This window comes from Gopherus evgoodei, chromosome 9, assembly GCF_007399415.2.
Source record: "Gopherus evgoodei ecotype Sinaloan lineage chromosome 9, rGopEvg1_v1.p, whole genome shotgun sequence".
Taxonomy (NCBI): Eukaryota; Metazoa; Chordata; order Testudines; family Testudinidae; genus Gopherus; species Gopherus evgoodei.
Window position 1 is genome coordinate 79,079,221 of NC_044330.1, and position 23,039 is coordinate 79,102,259.

Consider the following 23,039-nt stretch of genomic DNA (forward strand, 5'->3'; position numbering starts at 1 on the left):
AATTATAGGGTCATTTTATGAACGAGTCATAAACATTTTCCATTTTTACTTATCCATCTTGGGAGGGTCGGCTTACAAATGAACCAGCTTATGATTGAGTATAATTATGACCAGTAATTAAATAAACAGTAATTGAATAAGGTTGCAAAACTCCATACTCTAGTGTCTTGAATCTCATGTCCTGAACTCTTTAATCTACTGAGTTAGTTGAAAAAATGGTATTTGGTTGTCGGAAGCCACTAAGTTTGAAAATATCTGTAAGAGCTACATTACTAAAAAGTTTGAGAACTACAGGTCTAAGAAATAAGAAATATTTTTCTTGATAACTGTGAGAAAATCAGATTATAGTTCATTGTATATCTGCGCACTGCGAGCTAGATCACAATTCGATTTATATGGGTCCTGTCACAGAACTTCCTCACATCTTTTGTGGTTCAACTGCCATAAAGCCTGATCCTAATTAAGAAAATGGAAAGAATTGTTGGACAGCTTTCATGGAGAGGGTATTTCTGGCTTGTTGATTAGTGCAGAGCAAGAGGTGACTCTGCTGCACATTCTCAAATATGGTATGCAATGCTTGAATTATGGAGAAAAAAGTAGGGGGCCCTTAATGAATATGGATGGTCCCAGAGACAGTGCTGAGCAAAGTGCCAGGATATCCACTGGCCAGCTCCTGGGCTGGCATCCTCTGCGCTACTGTCTTCTTCCTTCTGCACTTACCCTTTGCCTTGTGCCCTACCTCCTCCTCTACCCCTAACTGCCCCTCCTCCCTTACCTATTATCCCATGCCTTCTGCCCCTGCCTCTGCCCCTATCCCTAACTGTCTCCATATCCCTTACCAGTTACCCCATGCCTTCTACCCCTTTCTCCTCCTCTACCTCTAACTGCCCCCCTTATCCCCTGCCTGTTAACTCCCTCCTTTTACCTCGGCATCCTGGACTCGTAATTGCCCCTCCTGCTCTATCCCTAACTCCCCCATCTCCCCTATTTGTTACCCCCCAACATGCCTTCTGCCTCTGTTTCCTCACGGACTCATAATTCCCCCTTCAGGACCCTCCCCTGGAGTGCACACAGTCCTTCTGCCCACCTTTACACCCCATCAGACTTCTGCCCCCACCTCTAACCTGTTTCCCTGCTCTCCTGACACCACCTAGCTCCCGTGCTCCAGGGGGAAGGGAAGCGCCCACACTTGGAACTTCAGCCCTGCGGCTTCTGCTGGGGCTTGGAAAGAGAATGCCCAGGCTCAGGGCTTCAGCTCAAGGGCACTGGAACAGGAGGCGGGGCCCGAGAGGCCATGGCTCCATCACTTTTAAAAATGGGAGGGCTCAGGTCATCCACTTTTCCAGGGGGGCCCAAATTGGCTTAGTCAAAGAAGTCTTTGTTTTTTCCATAAGCTGCAGCAAGGTCTTTCAACTTTAGACAATATTTGTGCAATTCTGTCATACATATACTTTCTAATGAAAACAGCAGTGATGCAGATTAAAAATGAGGAAGGCAAGAGAGTGCCTTTTGTTGATTTGTAAATGTGGCTGAGTGTGAACAGCTGTGACCCATTGCATGTGATGCAAATGTTTCCCTGTGGTAAAAGGAGAGATGGCATTTGCTGTGTTATACAGACCATTTTAACTCTCCATTGTATAGTGTCTTTGGTAGGGATCCAATCAACTTGTACAGTGAACTGATGTCATCTAAACAGATGGACATAAGTGCAGGCAATCAAGAGACCATGGTAGTAGCAAGAGACCATGTGTGTGAAGAAAGCATGATTTTTGGATGATAACACTTAAAAAGCTGTCTGGCCTAAAGCTTGTGAAAGTATTGAAAAGTTCATGTGGGAAATAAACCAGTTCAGAGCTGGATGAGCTTTCAGAAAGAGCATGTAACTTTCAAAGCTTTATGCTATGAGTTATAGGCCATCTTCAGTGAAGTATGTTGCTGCACGGACTAGAGGGAAGAATTAAAAAAAAGTCTATTTGCAGAAGACCCAATGGCAAAGATTTGTGTTATTAGGTCAGTAAGGTGTGAAGATCAGTTCTATTTCTTTTGCATTCATCTGCACAGGAAGGAATGGAATATTTAGTATCAATAAAATCTTCTTATATTAAAGAAAGATTTATGGTGGAAAGCCTTTATAACAATGGATCATCCAGTTTCATCAATCATTGTGAATACAGTGAAAACAACAAACAATTAGCATAAATTATGAAAAGTATATTAGAGTTTTGAAATTCTCCCTATCTTAATAATTAAGATAAGAGTAACTCAGGTAAGGTGATTTGTTTTTAATATATGACTTTTCATCTGACAGTATCTCTTTGTTTTGTTTTCTTTTGTTTTTCCTTCTTTTAATCATTTGTTTGTGTTTTACTGGCTATTTATAGGTTAGCATATGGATAAATATAGATATGTAAAATGCAGGACATTATACTGGTTTTAGTTGTGCCATTATGTACAGATACAAATTAAGGTGCAATTGGTGCAATTTTGTTCTGCATAAAACAAAAACATTAGTTTAAAATTGTTATACACAGACATATAGGGCCTAGTCCAATGTCCATCAAAATAAATGGAAATGTTTCCACTGATTTCACAGGGCTTTAGATCAGGCCAATGGTGCAATATTGTTCTATCATGAGTAGCTGGTATACAATATTTGTACATAGCATGTTACAAATAGCTCAGTAGCTGAACATCACTGCTGTTCAAATCAGTCTTTGGTACTCTCTAGTCTGAGCTGTGACTGTTCGAGATCTCATATTTTCTATTATAAATCATAACATGATGATGCATTTCCCTGCTGCTATTATTAACATTCTAAATAAATATATTTGATTTGCAAATGTGAGTATGTGAGTGAGTTTATCCTAGAACAAAATATACTGTTTTTTTAAATCAAAAAGTGAGTTAATCTCTGATTTTTCACATATAGGAGACCAAATTGTCTCTATCTGTGGGAAGTATCAGAAAACCTGTACTAAAGCTGAAACTACATCTTGTTGAATTCATTTTGATGATCCCTGACTGGCAAAATAAATGACTGATTATTTTTCATTGACATTCTCTCCATTCAGGTGAGGAGATAGGGGTGCGGAATTTTGGAGGTCATACGCTTCTCTTTTATATGCAAGCCTACCAAAAAACAAAGGACGGAAGTGGTCCCTCCAGGTCAGAGTCCCATATATGCCGCTTCTATGATGAGCTGCATGCAACAGGGATGAGGATTTTGTGGATGAGGAAGATGATGATGATGAGGAGAGTGCACAGCAGGCAAGCAGAGAATCCCTTTTCTCCAGAAGCCAGGAACTGTTCATCACCCTGGAGCCAATACCCTCCCAACCCTCTCAAAGTGGGCTCCCGGACCATGAAGCAGAGAAGGCACCATTGCTGAGTGTACCTTTTGTGACAGGGTCAGGCCAGATGGCTACAGGAGAGTGTTAGGAGATATATTAGTCCCAGATTAAGTAGATCCCTTTTCCCTGGGTAAGGTAACACAGGCAGTTCCAGAACAAGCAGGAACTTGCTGGAACCAATTAAGGCAGGCAGGCTAATTAGGACACCTGGAGCCAATTAAGAAGAAATTGCAAGAATCAGTTATGACAGGCTGGCTAATCAGGGCACCTGAGTTTAAAAAGAACCTCACTTCAGTTTGTAGTGTCCATGCGAAGAGCTGGGAGCAAGAGGCACTAGGAGCTGAGAGTGGGAAGGTGTATTCCTGGAGGATTGAAGAGTACAAGCATTATCAGATACCAGGAGGAAGGTCCTGTGGTGAGGATAAAGAAGGTGTTGGGAGGAGGCCATGGGGAAGTAGCTCATGGAGTTGTAGCTGTCGTGCAGCTGTTCCAGGAGGCACTCTAGACAGCTGCAGTCCACAGGGCCCTGGGCTGGAACTCGGAGTAGAGGGCGGGCCCAGGTTCTCCCCAAACCTCCCAACTTCTGATCAGACACAGGAGGAATTGACCTGGACTATGGGTTCTACCAGAGGAGAAGATCTCTGGGCTATTCCCTGACCCACATGATGAATCTCTGAGGCGATCAAATCTGCCAATAAGCGCAGGACCCACCAAGATAGAATAAGAACTTTGTCACACTTTGTAAATATAATACAAGGTTTAAAAGCAAGCATGTTTAATGATTAATTTGCCCTGAAGACTTGGGATGCATTTGCGGCCTGTATAGCTACTGGAAAAATCTGTTAACGTGTCTAGGGATGGAGCTGAAATCCTCCAGGGACATCTCCATGAAGCTCTCCTGGAGCTACTCTAAAAGCCTTTGCAAAAGGTTTCTGGAGAGGGGAGACTTGTTCCATCTTCCATGGTAGGACACTTTACCATGTCAAGACAGTAGCAAGTAGTCTGGAATCACTGCAGAACAAAATATTGCAGCGAATGGGTCTGGGCTTTGGTGCCATTCAAGCAACATCTGTTCTTTATCTCTCTGTGTTAGCCTCAGGAGCAGGGGCTGCTGCAGGCACCAGCACGCCAAGCGCGTGCTTGGGGTGGCAAGCCATGGGGGGCGCTGTGCTGGTTGCCGCAAGGGCGGCAAGCAGGCTGCCTTCGGTGGCATGCCTGCGGAAGGTCCGCTGGTCCCGCAGCTTCGGCAGACCTCTCGCAGGCGTGCCGCCAAATCCGTGGGACTGGAGACCTCCCACAGGCAAGCTGCCATAGGCAGCCTGCCTGCTGTGCTTGGGGCGGCAAAATACCTAGAGCCGCCCCTGCTCAGGAGAGTGATATCTTTCATGATCACCTGGTTGAAATACGGGAAATTTGTTTAAGGGGACATTCATAGGTGCTCATTCCTGCTGGGCTGTTTGCCTCTGGCTGAAAAGAAATCATCCCCACTGTTAGCCACCCGGTGGGGGGAGGCCCATTCATGCTGAGCTGTTAATGTTTAGCTGACAGGGATCTTCCCTGATACTAGTGACCCGCGACAATGTTTTTGCCCCATCAGGCATTGGGAGCTTAACCCAGAATTCCAATGGGCGGCGGAGACTGTGGAAACTATGGGATAGCTACCCACAGTGCACTGCTCTGTAAGTCGATGCTAGCCATGGTGGTGACGACACAGTCCGCTGACTTAATGCACTTACTGTGGACATACACAATCGACTATAAAATTGATTTCTAAAAATCAACTTCTATAAAATCGACCTAATTTCGTAGTGTAGACATACCCTAAGATGAGGAATAATAGTATCTCCAAGGAGAGTTGTAAGGATAAAACACATTAAAGATTGGAGGCTACATTAAGGAAAGTTTCCTAATAGAAAGAGGGTATCCAAATCCTTTTTGACTATAGTTAACATAAAAGGATTTAAAAAGCAAAATCTGTGGATATGACTTCTTCTGTGGTTCTAGGCATGTGACTTAAATGTTTTGCTTCAGTTTTCTCCATTTGTGAAATGGAGACAAAAATACTTAATTATTTCACAGATCTGTTGCAAGGATAAGTATGTGTTTGTAAAGTGGTTTGACAAAGATTAAGAACTAAGTATAACTATTTTATGCTACTGTGTAAGGCAGACTTTTAAAGTTAAAAGTTAAATTCTGTAAATACATGAAAAAGCTCGAATATCAGGCATAAAGGAAAAAACATATTTTGCTGAAAGTTAACAAAAATATGGAAAATAATTGGTAAAAATGGAAGACTATGAACATCAGAAGGCTAAACATGAAATCATAACAATCTGAATGTCTTTGTGAACTTCTATTATTTTAATGATGCAGTTTGGATCATTTGTTAAAATGCTGTGCTGGATTATGTATTAGTTCAAACCTTGTTGATAAAAAACCAAAACAAAGAAAACAAATTAATTTATTGAATGTAAATAGGTACAGTTTTTACCTTTAATCTTGTCAATGTGCATTCTTGAATGTATTTAGGCAATTCCAATTGACTGGGTCCTAGTTTAATATAATGTAGGGAAATTCTGCAATGAGGCCACTGAATGTGCAATTTATTTATGCTGGTGTGCACTTCTATTTGTTTCTAATGCAGAGGATCTATTGGTAAAATGAATGCCCATTTTGTGGTCTGTTATGCAGAAAATGTTTAATCCAGTGTTTGATTTACTCTGTTAAATCTTCTTTATTGAATGCGGTTATTCATCCATGCAGAATTGGGTATGCTGCTTTCTGTTACTATGACACTGCAATTAAATAGCTAAAGAGAAAAACATGGTAAGACATTTTCTAAAGGTCCATGACATTCCCATAAAATTATTCATATTTATATACTGTTTTTCTCTTTTATTTGTTTTTACAGTTGCCAATACTAAAACTGAACAGTATAGAGAAGTATTTTTTTCATTGCAGAGCTTGACAAATCCAGCAGTTAAGGACCCTAGATGAACATTTTGTCAGATAAACTAGTACTAAGAAGAATTTCTGGTCCAGTGGATAATGACTGTCATCATGAAATAGGATTGTACTGATTGCCATCTTATGAATGAAGCTAGCAGGAGCTCGGAGAACCAAACAACAGCATTTTGTGATGGGATAAATAGTTGGGCACTTTGGATACAGGAAGACATTGATAGGGAAATCACTCTACCCCTGTGCACTTTTAGAATGGTATTAAATCATAAAACATATTCTCAAGTTTAAATACTTGAAATGTTTTCATGCACACTTCTTTTTCTTAGCAAGAAAAGGGTCTGAGAGGAGAATTTATAATCTTTCTGTCACATTTCATAAAATATTACATTATAGATCATAACATTCTCAATGATATGATGGTATTTGCTTTTCATCTCTAAACATTTAGGACAGGGATGATCAACATTGTGAAGTATTTGGGGCTGAACAGTTGTTGTTGAGGGTGAAAAACAAAGAAAAGATAGCCTTTGTTAATAGGATAGGGCTACAGAGACTGCAGGACAGGAAAACTGTAAACAAAGTTTTGCAAAACAGCTGGTAGGATAATTATAAGGGACATAAGATTTGGTCTTACTACTTTAATATCATTAGAATCCATCATTGTTTGTTTAGCCTTAAATATTATAACTATTGATTTTCTTCATCTGTTATTTGTTTCTTAGCCTATTGAGAAGCCCCGATGTGTGAACACATTTTATATTTGTCTTTAATGTTGTTTGAAGTTTTCCACTAGAACACTGTGTTTCCTAAACTTTCTGGCGTGTGTCCTATCAACAAGGATTCTGTTGTGTATGAACTTTACCATGTCTGGTGGAACTTTAGGGCTGAGGTGGTCTCTGTTTTCCATTAGTTGTTTTCTACTATTTTTTTCCATTCTTTTATTGTGTGAGCAAGAGACTTGTAATAAGGTGTTAACAGGCTACTGGTTGGTTTATTATTACTTATGATTTAAGGTGTTAAGACTTGAATATATTCACACACACATTCAGATATCATTAAGAATTTAGTTTAAACATTCATAAGGCATTAAACGCAGAGTGAAAAATGAAACTCTGTCTAAACGTTATCCTTTTGTACTTAGAGTAGGTATTTCTAGCTCTTTGTAATCTTACTTAACTTATTAAGGCCGGGGTTTTCAAAATTGCTCATCTTTCATTAAGGTACCATAATAAATACTAGATTTTCAAAGGAGTCCAGCAAATTTGATGCCAATCTCTTTTGAAAATCTGGCCAAAAGTGCTACAATAGGATTTGCTGGATGTTGAGCTCTTTTGAAAATCTGGTTTCAACTATGGGTGCTGATCATTTGAAGATCTGGCCCTTAGGCCCAGATCTACAAAGGTACTTAGGTGCTTAAGACTCGGGTTTAGGTGCCTAAGTCCCATTCTCCACTGTGATCCACAAAACTGCTGCTGAATGCTGTAGGTGCCTAACCTCCAGAGAGAGAGAGAAATGAGAGACACTCTGTAGTCCAGGTGCTGGGTGACCCTAAGTCCAGTACCCTTGCTTCAATCTCTGTTTCTTTATTTATGCACAGTAGAACAGATTCAACAGCAGTGGTTGGGAGAATATCCCATAGCTCAGTAGTTAGAGCCCGCTCCTGAGAAATGGGAGACCCCTGTTTAAATTCTTTCTCCCACTCTGATAGAGAGAGAGGAATTGAACCTGTGTCACCCATATCCCAGGCAAGTGAGCTAACCACTGGGCTAAAAGTAATAAGGTGGCTGCCACCATAACCACCTGTTAGCTCGCCAGACATTTTGTGTGGTGTGACTAAGGGCTGGTCTACACTATGGGGGAAAATCGAGCTCAGATACGCAACTTCAGCTACGTGAATAACGTAGCTGAAGTCGAAGTATCTAAGATCGAATTACTCACTGTCCTCACGGCGCGAGATCGATGTCCATTGCTCCCCATGTCGACTCCACAACTCCATTCGGGTTGGTGGAGTTCCGGAATCAATATAAGCACGTTCGGGGATCGATATATCGCGTCTAGATGAGATGCGATATATCGATCCCCGAGCAATCGATTGCTACCCACCGATACGGCAGGTAGTGAAGCCGTAGCCTCAGGCACCTAACTCATTCCTGTAGCAAGTGACTTAGATGCCTAAGCTGCCTGGCTTCAGGCAGTAGGTTCCTATTCATGCACCACTCAGGAAAGATAGGTGCTTCTAAGACAGAGGCAGGGCTTAGCACACACCCTTGTCATCTGCATCTCCTATTGGCTATTTTAGGTGGCTCACTGCCTAGCATACTGGCTTTTGTGGATTGCATTCTTAGCTGCCCATCTCTACCAGTTCATTGCATAGGCTCCTTGCCTGCTTTGTGGATCATTCACAGTGTTGTTCCTGTGATTTTCCAAGACACACAAAAATTAGGCACTTAGCATCGCAACTCCTAAGTCTCTTTGGGGATCCCACCGTTAATCACTATAGCTGTATCTACTTACGTTTTTTGTTTATATCTCCTGTCATTCCTGGTGCATCACCCTGAAGTAGCAACAGTGGAACCCTGATAGTACACTGGCCACCTTTTCTTTTGTTTCACCATTCTTTTATCTAGATCTCCCTGGGAAAGAAGGGAGGAAATCAAATGAGTGCTAAAAGTCTGTTAAGATTTTCAGGGAAGAGATGATGACAGAAAGAAAGGAGTAAATGCTAGTTGAAGGGATTAAGGAAACTAAGAAGGGATTTTTTGAATATAACAGAGAACAAAGTAATACCAGTACTGGAAGTAATGTTGGCTTGTTAATAAATGTGGAAAGGAATTAAATTAATTATTAAAAAATGGTTGAGAGTCTAAGCTCCCTTTTAAAATCTATCTTCAACAAGCAAAATAAATGAAAGAAGTATAGACAATTAAAATTAAGGTAGACTTTATAAAATATATGTTGTCATTAATAAAATAATGAAATAAACATCATGAGAAAAATCATTAAATATTGCAAATGGCAAGATAAGTTGAGTATGAGTATAATAATTTAGCCCTAAACTTTATAGTATAAGAAATGGACAGCATTCATTTTAAAGAACACCTCTCACCAAACAAATTTGACAACCTTTTTGACAGAATTTCTAAATTAGAGGATAAGGTTAAGTTGTACCATAGAAATAACATATTTGTAATTTAACTAAGCATCCAGCAGTGATTTATGAAATCTTATTCTCGGCATTAAATAACATCAGCTGGATATGAACATTGTCACATCGATTTCAAACTGGCCAAAGGATCATAAACAAATGTGTCAAAGTTATAATATATTATAAATGCATAGTATTAAACTGGGGAGAGGTGAGTTGGAAATAATTGAATGATATTCTGCTAGTCAAATTGTATTAACAGAATATACAATCCAATGAATTTTTACCTTTTTTAAGCATTCACAGCCTGGCTTGACATAAATAACTTGACTTAAGTAACTTGCCAATTTCATAGTGGGTATGATTGGGAAAGTGCATGGAAGGTTAAGTTGTCATAACAAGCAGTCTTCTGGAATCAAGATGGCTAGCTAAGATCAGTAGAAACTTCCTGGTATTGGTACCCAGGGTTCTTTCAAACGAAAGCTCTTGGTAACTTTTACTCTGTGCGAGGAGGTGTCAGGAAATAAATCGGGGAGACACGGCCGTCCGACCGATAGATGGCTGGCACAAACAAGACAACACAAGAGTGCTTTCACTTAAAGCTAAACTTTACTAGTCTCAAGCACATACACACGTCCGCAACAAGATTACTAAAACACCCCCAACCCTTGATAATCACCAAAGCTGAGTGTGGCTTTTGAGTGACACAGAGGCAGCCCGTCTGCTGGTGGGGAACAGAAGATGCAACCTGAGGGAGAGACCAGTCCCGAAGAGTCCCCAAATTAGTTCCACTTTTTTCCGCTTTTTTCCCTTATTTATACATTAGTAATAGAATGACATGTGCCTTAAAGAAACCTTGTTAAGTAAGCATTTCAATGATCAAGCAATAAGTTCCTTCTGATTATTGATTAACCAGGTGTGGGTATTTCCAGAGTCTGCAGCCTTGAGACCCCAATAGACACTCCTGGGGCACATGCTGCTCTTCTAAAATGTATCAGCAACTTCAAAACAATTCTTATCAGGAAGGACCCGGGGTCAAGCTGCCCTTTCTCTGGCACCCCAAACCCCCTCCCCTTCTGCCTTGGTCAAGCTGAGATTGCTAAATGGCCAATTTACAGCTTGCTGACTAGGCCGCCTTTAACAATAAGCCATAGTGGTTTCAAGCACTTTACTGGTTTGCCAAAGTCTCCCCGTACAGTATTAGGAAACAAACCTAAATGTAAATTAGAGGTCAGATTATGCATGAACAGCACACGGATAAAGCACACTGTACAGAGATAAGTTCCTACAAACTAACCAAGCCGTGCCAAAACATATGATGCAATTTACATCAAGTGTAATGTAGTGCGTAAATGTATATAAAGGAAGAGGTTTTCTATGTAACTTTGGATTTGCGGTATGCCCTGTACCTGATCAACTCAGCGTAGCTTTGCTGTATGCCAGATAAAGATACTTGGGTGATGCAATCTGGAGTCAAACTGAGTTTCTGCAAAGTCAAGTGGAAAGAGTTCTCAGAGGGAATCCCAACACAGACTAATCCCATTATTTGCAAATTGATTTGGTATAACAAACAAACAAACAAACAAACATCAGTCTATAGAGTTTTTGTGAATTATCTGTTATATAATACTCAAAGTTCAGAACTGGTCACCCAAGTATTTTAACGTGTAATACATTAATTATACTTAGAATAGGTGTTTGAATATAAGCACATGAATTTTATTTTGAATTTGAGTATATTATTGATTCATACTATTTTCAAAAGTTCACAGATGTATGAATGCTCAAGGGCTTGAGTACACTCAAATTGATCTGAAGCCATAGCATTCACAAAATAGTAGTTATTTTTCTATTATTGAACTAGCTCTAGAGATCAGTGATTTGTCCAATTTATTTAGTATCTTCATGAGTGATCTACAGAAGGCATTAAACAGCACCCCAATGACATTTGCGATTGATACTTAATTAAGAGGAGATGCAAAATCAGTGAGGAAAAAGAAATAATACAAATGGACCTAAAGAGACTGGATACAACATAGGAAGAAAATAACAAAATGAGATACATCTTGGAAAAATAATCCAAAACACATAAAGAGGGAAAAAGCTAGAAAGCAGTAATGCTGAAAGAGAGTCTCTATTGGAGTGACATTGGACAACAAAGTGGGCCTCAAATTACATACAAGATGGTAGCAAAAAAGGCTGATGCAGTTTTGGGCTGCATATGGATAAATATAAAATCATGAAGTGAGAAAGTAAGGGTTTCCCTCTGTAATACTGCATTTAGTTCTGGGCACCTCATTAACAGAAAGACATTGCCACTTTGGAGACAATTCAAAGAATAACAATTGTTCTGGAGTTAGAGGAATCAACCTACAACCAAAATGCTTAAATCTGTGTCCCTGGTTAAGCCATGTGAAAGAATGGAAGAATGATGATAATCAACAAATATTTGATATTGAAGTAGCATATAACTAAATGTAATGGGATGATTTAAATGCAAGCAGAATAGTTCATGGGATAGATAATACTGTCTGTAACTATATGAGTTGGATGGTTTCCAGAATCACTGTAGATCAGGAGCCACAGAGGGGAATGTAGGGTGGACAGAGGAGACTAGCTGTTTTCAGGGATAGCATTTTATAGGTTTTTACTTCCCACTGTAGATTGTTTTTCTTTCCCCCAAAAGGACAAAGCTCTTTAGGGAAGTGTCTGACTGAAAGCAGCAATGAGGAGAAGGTTAGACTAAGGATAGCGCAGCAAATCTTGACTCATAATAAGAGCCACACAGACCCTCGCATTTTGGCGACAGCCTCTGAAAGAGGCAGGCTTTAATCTCTCTTCCGGATTACGAGGCGTGCAGGGCTGGACCCAGCAGGGGCAGGTCTCCGGATTTCGGATATAGGGGACGCCCTACTCCCAGCCATGCTATGCCCTATCAGGATACAGTGGGTGCAGGAGGAGCATGAGGCTGACCATGTCCTAAGAGCTCTGGGTGGGCACACAGCAGACAGTCAGGGCTCTGCCCCCTGTCCTGCTTTGTCCAGCAGCTGCATATCCGCCAGCCAGGAGCCCGATCGTTAAATCGCCAGCATCCCTTTAAGGGAATCGTCACTCCCGCGAGAACTACACTCCCCATAATGCAAGGCGCACAAAGCAGCAACGGCGGCCCCGGCAGCTTCCGCCAGATGCTCCCCTTGAATTGCAGGCTTATTTCCGCCAGCGTAGGTCACATGATCGATCACCTCCCAAGATGGCGGACAATCTGCCTTCGGAGTTTGATGTGGTGGTGATAGGAACCGGTATGAGAGTCGCACCCTCGGGTCGGATCTGGGCTTTGGCTGGTAGCGCTTTGGGACGCGGGGACAGAGCTGTGTGCGCGGGGCAGCAGACGTGGGGACGAGGCAGGGGGTCTCAAGGGCTGTGTGGAGCTATAGGGACGAGGTGATGCCTGAGAGGCGGGAGCTGTGCTTGGAGGCTCGGGGGACTGAGGTCGGTGGCAGGAGACAGCAGCTGTGCAGGCACAGTCGGAGGAGTTGAGGCTAAGGAGGAGGGAGGACGGGGCGCCAGGTCTGTACTTGTGGGGTGGGAATCAGAACAACGAGGCTGAAGAAAGGGAGCTGAGCAGGTGGCTGGGGTGATGCTGGAGGGGAGGATGGAGCAAGGTAAGAATTGTACACTATAGTGCTGGGACCAAGGACAGGTGCCGCTGCTAGGGAACAGAGATTAAGGGAATGAGGCAGTGGACGTTTTGCTGAGGTAAGGATGGGACTGTGACTTTAACAAGGAGGTGGATAAAGAAAAGGACTATGAATCTGAGGCATGGGTTGGGGCCAGCTACTGGGAATCAAAAGGCATGAATTGTGCCTCAGAAGAAGGGAGCTCAAGTCTTGGTGCAGGAACCAGGTATTCTTCTGGTATCTATAGTCTTTTTAGACTCTCATACGCCTGTGACCAAACCTATAGTAAGCGGTCTTCCTCCTGGTTGAGTTAAAATATTATCCTTAAGCCCTTAAAGCTTTTAAAAGTTAAATCTTAGGTGACAGGATCTCCTTAGGTAGTGTATGTGGTGACATTGACAATCTCTCTAAATTTCACTTACATAAACAAGAGCTGATGTTTTACTTTGAAGCAATTTAAGGTAGTTCTAAAATATCTGATTGAAACACAGCAAAATATTTACCAGGAAAACAAACTGTTAAAATTTTCTCCTTTTGTATTCATTTTGAAGGGGATTTTCTGCCCAGATAACTGAACTGAGAGCAGATGTGCTTAAATATTTGCTGTTTCATAGAACTCAGTGGTGATCTTGGCTTAGCTGAAACAGCTCTTATTATAGAAAATCTTAAACTATTGTGGTTATTCCTAAAATTATTTTGTACAAAACTAAGGTTATTCCCATCCCATATATCCTCTTTACTTGAGTTTCACCAGCTTTTGAGCCCAATGCTGCAATCAGGTCTGGCTGGGTGGATCCAAGCACCCTGCTGAAGCTTCATGGGGTCTGCTCTGACCCGAGCTCTTCAGTCAGAACCTTCTAGTTCTGCAATTTTTCTCTCTCTTTTGAAGTAAGCAATCATGTTGGTGGTTTTTTTTTATTGAGGAGGAGTGATTTAAATAGAGCAATTGAAATCGCTGATTTTTTTAAACAGTGATTTAAATCAGCAAAAAGGACATTTTGATTTAAATCAGTTTTAATAAAGTTTTGCATTTGTACTTAATTATTTTCCTAATGAGAATTTGACTCTCCTGGGTCGGTAACCATGAAAACATGTTGATTTGCAGCTAAATATATTCTTTATACTAAACTTGGTGCCTCTTTTTGCTAGAACAGGAGGATACACTATATCTATGCATATTTATTTAGCCAAATATATAGCTTAACTTACATCTATTCACATTCATATTTTTTACATTTCTTATTTTAATTATCTTTTCTTATTTACTAGAAGATTAATTTTTGACTTGCAATTTGTATCATGTTCTTTGGATGGAAATTCAAATTCAGTTAACAGCATAAAACATCATTTAAAAATAAAACTAATTTAAACGCTCTGGATAGGTTAAAAAAGCGTTATCAAAATATATCTTGTGTATTAAAACTGTGTATCTAAGCTATTTAAATGTAGTTAGTGAATTGAACTGATAGTGACCAGAAACTGTGCCCTTCAGGATTTTAGAACTAGAAGATCTCATCCTCTCGCATCTAGTTTTTATTCATAGATTGGAGGAGAACAAGCTCTCCTCCTTTTTCAACTTCCAATGGTTTCTTAAATTTAAATGAATTAATGATTGAACTGAGCTAGTTGAATGAACAGAAATGTAGAAAATATTTTCTGCACCCACAGAAGAGGTTATTGCTATCAAAAGCTGGTTTAGTAGTTTAATAAATTCTAGTTCCAAGTGCTTAGCTAGTGACTTCCACCAGTTCAGGATTTGACTTTCTTTAAAACTTTGCAGCAAAAACATACTCCTTAGTATTCTTTTTATTTAAAATTAAATTGGATATTGACAGCCTATGTTAAGGCCTTAATTTATTATGGTCTATTAAAATACTTTAAATTAAATAGGCTTATTTTTAAAAAATAAGCCTCTTTAATTTAAATTAAAATCAGATTTTAAAAAAAAAATCCTTATATCCATTCTGTTTTTATGAAATAATTGTGTGCTATTCAAATTAACTTGAAGTCTTCTGAACCTTTAAACTGGGGGTGTGAGAGAGACAGAAGGAGATTTTTATTGGTAGACATACCTGAATGGCATATTCTGGGAATATTTGCTGATTAAAAGGTTTAGTCAAAAAAACACATTCCTATTATGTGTGCATTATTGTTAAATGATTTTAGTTAATATAGGGGCTAGCAAAAAATAGTAAAACGTGAGTATTTTTCCATTGGTGAACATAATTCCTATTAAAGGTACCAAATCAAGATTCTTGGGTGAACCAAGGGACCTCTATGGGCTATTCGTGTAGATCAGTAGCAGGATTGAGGACCTAATGAAGAAACTGTAATAGTTTCCCTTGCCATTCAATTCTTGGTGGTCAGATAGTGTGAAGAAGAATGAGAGGGAATGGTAGTCAGGGTATATCAAAACTCCATTTGTTTCTTGTGAAAATTTAGTGATTAAAAAGCAGCCAAGCCTCAGTTTCAGTATACACACGTTTTCACATACAGTGAAAAAGCTTAATCATATTACTTGCATATCTGTGATGTATAAGCAATTAAAAATTCTCCCTGAAAGTCAAATCAGTGTTTGACCAAGCTAACCCTTCTTGCCTCTCAGATACCAGAGTACTACTGATGGTGGTAGTACAGAGTATAGGTAGGACAGAGTATAAACCTATGATGGAGTTTTATTGCTTTTCATGGTCACATAACGTAAAATACATGGAAAGCAATTGCCTCACTGCTTCAGATCAGTTGTCTGTCTAAGCCAGTGTCCGGTCTCCAGTGGCGGCCAGTACTTGATGCTTCTGATGAAAGGTGCAAAAATACTGTATAATTGCCAACTATGGAATAATCTTCCCATAGGGAAAGACTTCCTGACTCTAATAAGTTATTGACTGATTTATACTCTGAAGTCTAAGGGTTTCTCTCATTTTTCTTACTCTGTTGTGGCTAACTTATAGATACCTAATGTGCATGACTAGAGCCAGTTGGATGCTATTTGCCTGTATACTTCAGGTATCTCCCTCGCCCTTAGGTTAGGCCAGGGGTAGGCAACCTATGGCACACATGCCGAAAGCGTCTCACGAGCTGATTTTCAGTGGCACTCACACTGCCTGGGTCCTGGCCACTGGTCCAGGGGGCTCTGCTTTTTAATTTAATTTTAAATGAAGCTTCTTAAACATTTTAAAAACCTTATTTACTTTACATGCAACAATAGTTATGTTATAGACTCATAGAAAAAAACCTTCAAAAAACATTAAAATGCATTACTGTCATGCAAAACGTTAGCTCAGAGTGAATAAATGAAGACTCAGCACACTACTTCTGAAAGGTTGCCGACCCCTGGGTTAGGCACATGCAAGTATATGAGCAGTATTGACTTTAAAAATCTCATAGTATAAATATATATATTTTTAAAAAGAAATACATAGACTAAATAGCTGCCTAAATGATGTAGGTAGGAAAAATTGGTACATTAATAAAATTAAATTTGTCATTGTTTATAGGTTCATAGTAAATAAAATTACATGCATAATCACTATTTCTGTACATATTCATTTTCCAAATGTTTTCCCATTCATCTCATGTTGCTGCAGAATTTCCAGTTTGTTAGTAAATTCACCTCTGCATATTTCCCTTTCTGAAGAAAAGTGTTGCTGACAGGTTTTAATCTATCAACTCTTCTTAGTTAGTAACAAGTTCTGTCCTCTCAGTCTGAGAGAGGCCAGAAAAATGTAAGACGTCCAGAATGTTGTATAGCTCTGAAAAGTGCTTTCTAAAGCCTGGCTTTGAAGGGGAAGTCTGTTTTTTTCAGTTCTCAGACCCCGGAAGAGCAGAGTTATGACTTCAGGGAGCAGCTAGCTCCTGCCCATAAATCACAAGTTCCAGCCAGCCCTTCTGCAGTGCCCTCCACATCATGATGATCTCCCAAGCTTCATGTCATTTTCTCTTGTGACTCTGTGATGTTTCAGATGACTCAGGTTTCAGTAATTAAAATCAATTATGGCTGCTCACCATCACGTTTTCATGTTTAACATAAAATCCCAATACACAGAAACAAGTATAAACCTTATGATTGACTTGCTGTACATGGCAAATAATTTGTTTTACAATTTGCCATGTCTAGACTGAAATGTTAAGGTGTCTCCATTTTTCACTTTTGGTTGTACTATGGAGATTATTTTGAATGCTGGAAGTTACTAGAAGATGAAGACTGCCTGAGGACAGTACAGCTAGGGTTTTGCTATATGACTGAGTAAATAGGGGTTTTAATCTTTGTAATACCTTGATGTTGTGAAGGTTAATCTTTGTGGATTAATAATTGATGTGCTGTAAGACAAAGGCTATGCCCTTTGGAGTTTAGTCCTTGCTGCATTGAAGCTTTTACTTGTAGTTAGTGATCTAGTAGATCTGCCATTAAGGAGGAGTTACACTCTGTTCATCTTCCAAACTGAGGGTTTTTTATTGGATCTTATCTGTTTCAGTTTATAAAAGAACCTAAGCCATAGGTATTTATACAAAAATTAAAATAATCAAGTACAGAAATTTAGATGTTATGTAGGAATGGAATTTCATGGGGTTTTCAAGGCAAATCAACGTTCTCTTATTTGTCTGTATGCTTCTAGTGCCCAAAGACTCGAAGTAGGATTAGGGCCATAGTGTACTAGGCACCCTACAAACACAGAGAGATTCGGTCCCTATCCTGAATACTTTAGTCTAGCAAACAAATGGAGATAGGGGAAGATAAGAGGACTGAGATAAATTACTTAGATTAGCTCTCTCTGAAATGTTTTTTATTTAAAATAAAATATTTAAGTAGTTCAGAACCATAATCTATTCCTAAGTGTCCCTTACCATACTTGTTGGCTGACAGAAATGGGAGTTTGAAGAGGAGTTAGAAGGAGAAAGTACGTGCATGAGGGTGAGCTGAAAAATGTACAGTGGCATTTAGTGAGAGGCAGACAAAATGGGTGCTGGAGGCAGGCATCTTTCATGCTGAGGCAAACACAGTAAGAAACAAGAGGTTAGTAGGAAGGGGCAGAGTTGTGACAGGCCTTGAAGAGCTATACAGTTTGTTGTGGTGGAAAGCAGGGAGTCAGTGGAAGGATTCAGTGAGGTGGGCCTTATGGTCAGGGCAAAAGACAAGGAAGAGATTAGCAGCTTGGAGGGGGCGTATTTTATTTGTGTTAGTTACCTTTTCCTTGAACTTTAGAAGAGATCAGATATTGCACATACATTGTATTTTAATTAGCTAGACTCATTCATATTGGAAGTAAGGCATCTGGAAAAGCTGACAAGAAGTGTGGTGGATTCTCCCATCACTTAATCTTTAAATCAGAAGTGGATGTCTTTCTAAAAAAGATGTGCTGGTTCAGTGGTTTCAACTTTTTTCATTTGTGGACCTCTCAAAAATTTCACATGGAGGTACGGACCTCTTTGGAAATCTTAGACATAGTCTGCGGACTCCCAGGAGTCCATGGCTCCCGGTTGAAAACCACTGCTCTAATTGAACCACAAGTTACTGGACTTGATGCACAAATTTCTGGGTGAAATTTTATGGCCAATATTGTGTGGGAAATCAGATTAGATAAACAATCCCTATCAACATATAACATCATATGAATCTACGAATCTTTACAATAGCAGTATGACTAAACATTATCAAACCAAAATGCTCCTGTTCAAAAGATGCAAAAGATAGAGGCTGTTGTGGGTAGTCAGTTTTAGTATATTGCCTTAGTTCTGTGTTTCTCTGCTTTTTGGTGTTGACTTAATGTTAACTTTTTAATGTGTAGCCATTGTTATCTAATTGTCAAAAACATGATTTTTGTAAAACATTAAAATATTTATGCTGACTTTTTAATGCAGATTAGTAATTAAGACCTTTTACCCTTGCATTGTCTTTTTTCCTGTTTTTGATTGTATAATTTGTGCATCTGGTAATTTTAGTGATTCAATTAAGAGGTGACATTAGATTTGAATTTGTTCTTATTTCAGGTTCATTTAACTGTTTTCCCCATGGTGAACTTAATTAAAATGTATCAAGTATCAGAGGGTAGCCGTGTTAGTCTGGATCTGTAAAAGCAGCAAAGAATCCTGTGGCACCTTATAGACTAACAGACGTTTTGGAGCATGAGCTTTCGTGGGTGAATACCCACTTCCTCAGATGCATGTCATCTGAGGAAGTGGGTATTCACCCACGAAAGCTCATGCTCCAAAACGTCTGTTAGTCTATAAGGTGCCACAGGATTCTTTGCTGCTTTTAATTAAAATGGAACCTTACGCTAAATTCTGGTCATCAGTTCTCCAACTAATACTTCACTTCTTTTCCTCCTCCTCCTCGCTTCTGAATTAATACCATGATACTAATAAAGTAAAGAGAAATGTTGCATTTACTGAAGGAACTGGCTTCCCTGATCTCCAGTTAAATACAGCAGGTTTTTTTGTCCTGATACAATGGAAAGATGATTTCATTTTTTTAAGGAAATTATATAATTAGCTTTGTAATATAAGAATGTATGCTATATTTTTGGCTGTACTGTAGGTCTAAATCAGCAACAAAACTTTCATTATCAAAGTGAAGGTAAACTTAATGCCCTTTTCCTTAGGACTTTAGATATCAAAGGATACAAAACTGCTAACCACATCTTGAATTTCCCGGGTTAAGAAATTAAGCAAGCTTGTCCTGCTATAGCAACATCTTTTTTTGTGAGTTCTGTTTTTTTTAGTCATAATATTTAAGAAGTCAGGCTTTTTAATATCCTATCAAAGCCACTCAAATATCATTATATTTTGAATGCAGTATATAGTTTTATTTTGGTTAAATTATCTAGTAATTGAAAAACCTCATTTGTTTAACAGATATTATACATGTCATTCATTCCATAAGCCATTACTGCCAATTTAATCACTGTGCTTTTTAAAAAAATTGTGTTTTAAATGAACGAGTAGGAATTCCTAATCTGTCTGAGAATAGTATTTGAGTACCTGATCTTGCAAGCACTTTACTCACTTGAGTAATAAGTTGAAGGCCATGGGTTTATTCATTTGAGTAAATTTATTCACATTCATATTTGTTTGGAGGATCAGTCTTTAAATTAAGTAATATTAAAAGACTGGTTATACTTATTAGTGCCAGAGGAGGACATTATGAGATCTTAGATAAAATTGCACTTTTTCAGAAAAAAGCATAAACTTGTTAATTTAACTTACATGATAGAATGGTACTGTCAAGTACCAGGCTCATACACTTCTCTTTAAATGATGATTTAAAAAGAGAAAATTATAGACAAACCAATTCAATAACATTGAAGTTATGGTAGAAACCATTCTGAGTTAAAACTGATGCTATCTCTAACGTAGTTAGTGCCTTTATATTGGATGTAGTATTTGTCTTAAATTGAGTTGCCTTGTTTGGTTGGAATATACTGTAATATTAACATTGCTTAAACTTGTCTGGTTATTGTAGAAGGCCTGTGTTGGCATCTGTTTAAGTTGTAAAATAAAGGATGTTGTTCTCTAAAAGGTGGCTGTATTCACATGTTTTGTCTGCCAGTAATTCTAATTTTTTTTAAAAGTTATTCTTTATAAAAGCAGTCACAGTAAATTTTCTAGTTCTATGCAATTTTCTTTCCATTCTGGTCTTCGTCGGTTATAAATAACATATGAAATGACTTTCAAGGTAGAAAGCAGGAATCCATTTTGAAATATTCTATAAAATAAAGAGTGATTTATGGTTTCATATGATTTTGGTTGAAAGCACTCGGGCTTTGCCAGGTCATCAAAGTCCTGTCAGGGGAATCTATTATTTATTATTCGATATGCTGGGAGTGGTGTAAGTACTTTATTTTATGTTTATCTTATGTAAGTATAGTGTTAGAAAAAATCAATTCCAGATACTAATACAGTTTTTAAGATATATCCTGTAAAACTTACCTAAAAATTGTAGATGTGAATTACGAAGCTGAATATTAGCTATTCTGATCTAAAAGTGAATTTTGAAAAATGAATAACTCCTAATGTTGCTGCAAGATGTTTTTAGGATGTTCGTCAGGAATTTTTCTCTGTAACTTGATAATTTGCTTTCTCTCCTTTATATTTTGGTTACTCTGCTTTTCATAAATAAGCAGTCTTGTTTTACACAAGTTAATATTTAGGCACATGATAGGGAAAAGCTGGACTGGGTCACTTATAAAAACGTGATATTCCCATGAACTTCTGAAATATTATGTTTGTTTCATGATGTCATCTTTGTAAATAAATGGTAACTAAAGATATTTGTTTAATCTCATAGGTTAGCAGAGTGGCATTGACTTGTTGTATTAATGTTTATAAATCAGGGGACAGAGCTACATTTTTTGTAAGTGAGTAATCCCCTATCCTTTTAAGTGTCAAGAGAGCAAAACTGATATTCACAGCCACACCTAAAGTTTTTGATATCCCTTTTCTTTGCCTTCTCAGTGACTTTTTCACCTGACTAACTCTTTCTGCCTTTCAAGTGCTGCCTCTGCTTTGAGTAAGTGCCTGCCCTTACTGATTTAATTCCTGATTAGTTTGGACATCACATCCAAAAACTTCTCAGACAATGCAACTGCCACTGAAGCCTTTTCAGAGTCCTTTTAAAATGGACAGGGTTCTGCTTCAGAAGTCTTTAGCACAAGACACTATCACAGATATTCTGTATTGCTTCTTTCCTTTCCCTCATGTAGTATGAGTGTTTTGCAATTCTGTGAACCCTTTACTTCTCGGATCATCTTACTTAGGGTCTTGATACTACCAAGACTGAAGTGGGGTAAAAACAGAGGATCCAATAATCTGCAACCCCGCTTCCAGCCCCAGTATAAAGATAACTTCATTAATAGTGCAGGATCAGACCATCTTTCTGCAAGGAAGCGCAAAAAAAAAAAAAAAAAAAAAGGGAGAGGTCTTGGAAGACTCAGATACAAGTCAAACAAAAATAGCTACATCTTTGGTTGCTCTCCGAAACTGTCTTTGTGGATTTTGTCCAGTGTGACTTTTCTTTTCCTATCTTGGGAACAGTTGGTTTAATATTGTCTGCATTTATGCTTTTATAATGCTATATATAGAATTGCTACAAATCTAGTGTTCCCAGGACATTTTTGTCCTTAATCAAACCCCTCTGGTCCTTGGTGTATAAATAGTACTGTTAATCTCTTGTAGATGTAAGTACTCGGAGAACTGACCATTCAAGACAATCTTAGCATCATTACTCTGTGATATCAAATTGTTTATGCAAAAGTTTTTAGTATAACTGTATATATTGATAGTTTTATGTGTGTGGGGCACGTGTATATGCTACAGTGACTCATCGCCCCAGTTTCTTTGAAATTATGACATGCTCTGATGAGTTACTTGGATAAAACCTAATACTGTAAATAGTAGGAAAAATAATTTTGGTACTACACAAAAGACTGAAAAGTTGTATGCAGAGACGACCTGTTAAACTGTTATAAATTGCCAGTGAGTTTTTAAAAAGTGGTACTGCTAAGAGCAATAGAATTAAGTCATACTTAAATTTTATTTTAATGATTTCTTCTTAAGTAGTGAGTAGCATTTTAGTGGCACTGAACCATGCTTATTGGTTCTACAAAGTTAATGGGCCCTGAGACTCTTCTAAAAGAGGAGTGAAATGGACAAATACGCTTATTATGATCACTGTAAAATAATGTTTTATGATACCGCTTTAGGGAGAGCTTTGCATAATACTTGATCATGATTTCAGTCGTCTGACACTTGATTTTTTTTTGAAAGCTGATATATGTATATTCCTGAATATTTTTCTTTTGACTGTTTTGTTTCTCACTTCAATTTTTAAGTTTAATAGATCAGACATTGGGAACAAAAGAGAAAATTACTGAAACTGTGGTGTTTTCTCTCATGTTACCCTGCCAG

General features: G+C 38.6%; 1 protein-coding gene across 1 annotated transcript in view; it reads left to right on the forward strand.

Moving 5' to 3' along the window:
- The first annotated feature begins 12,658 nt into the window (after nt 1-12,658).
- CHM (CHM Rab escort protein) overlaps nt 12,659-23,039 on the forward strand; it is a 144,669-nt gene continuing 134,288 nt past the window's right edge. Inside the window, exon 1 of the mRNA XM_030574380.1 lies at nt 12,659-12,758. Within this exon, the coding sequence (XP_030430240.1) occupies nt 12,710-12,758 (49 nt within the window). The 5' untranslated portion in view covers nt 12,659-12,709. The remainder of the gene's footprint in view (nt 12,759-23,039) is intronic.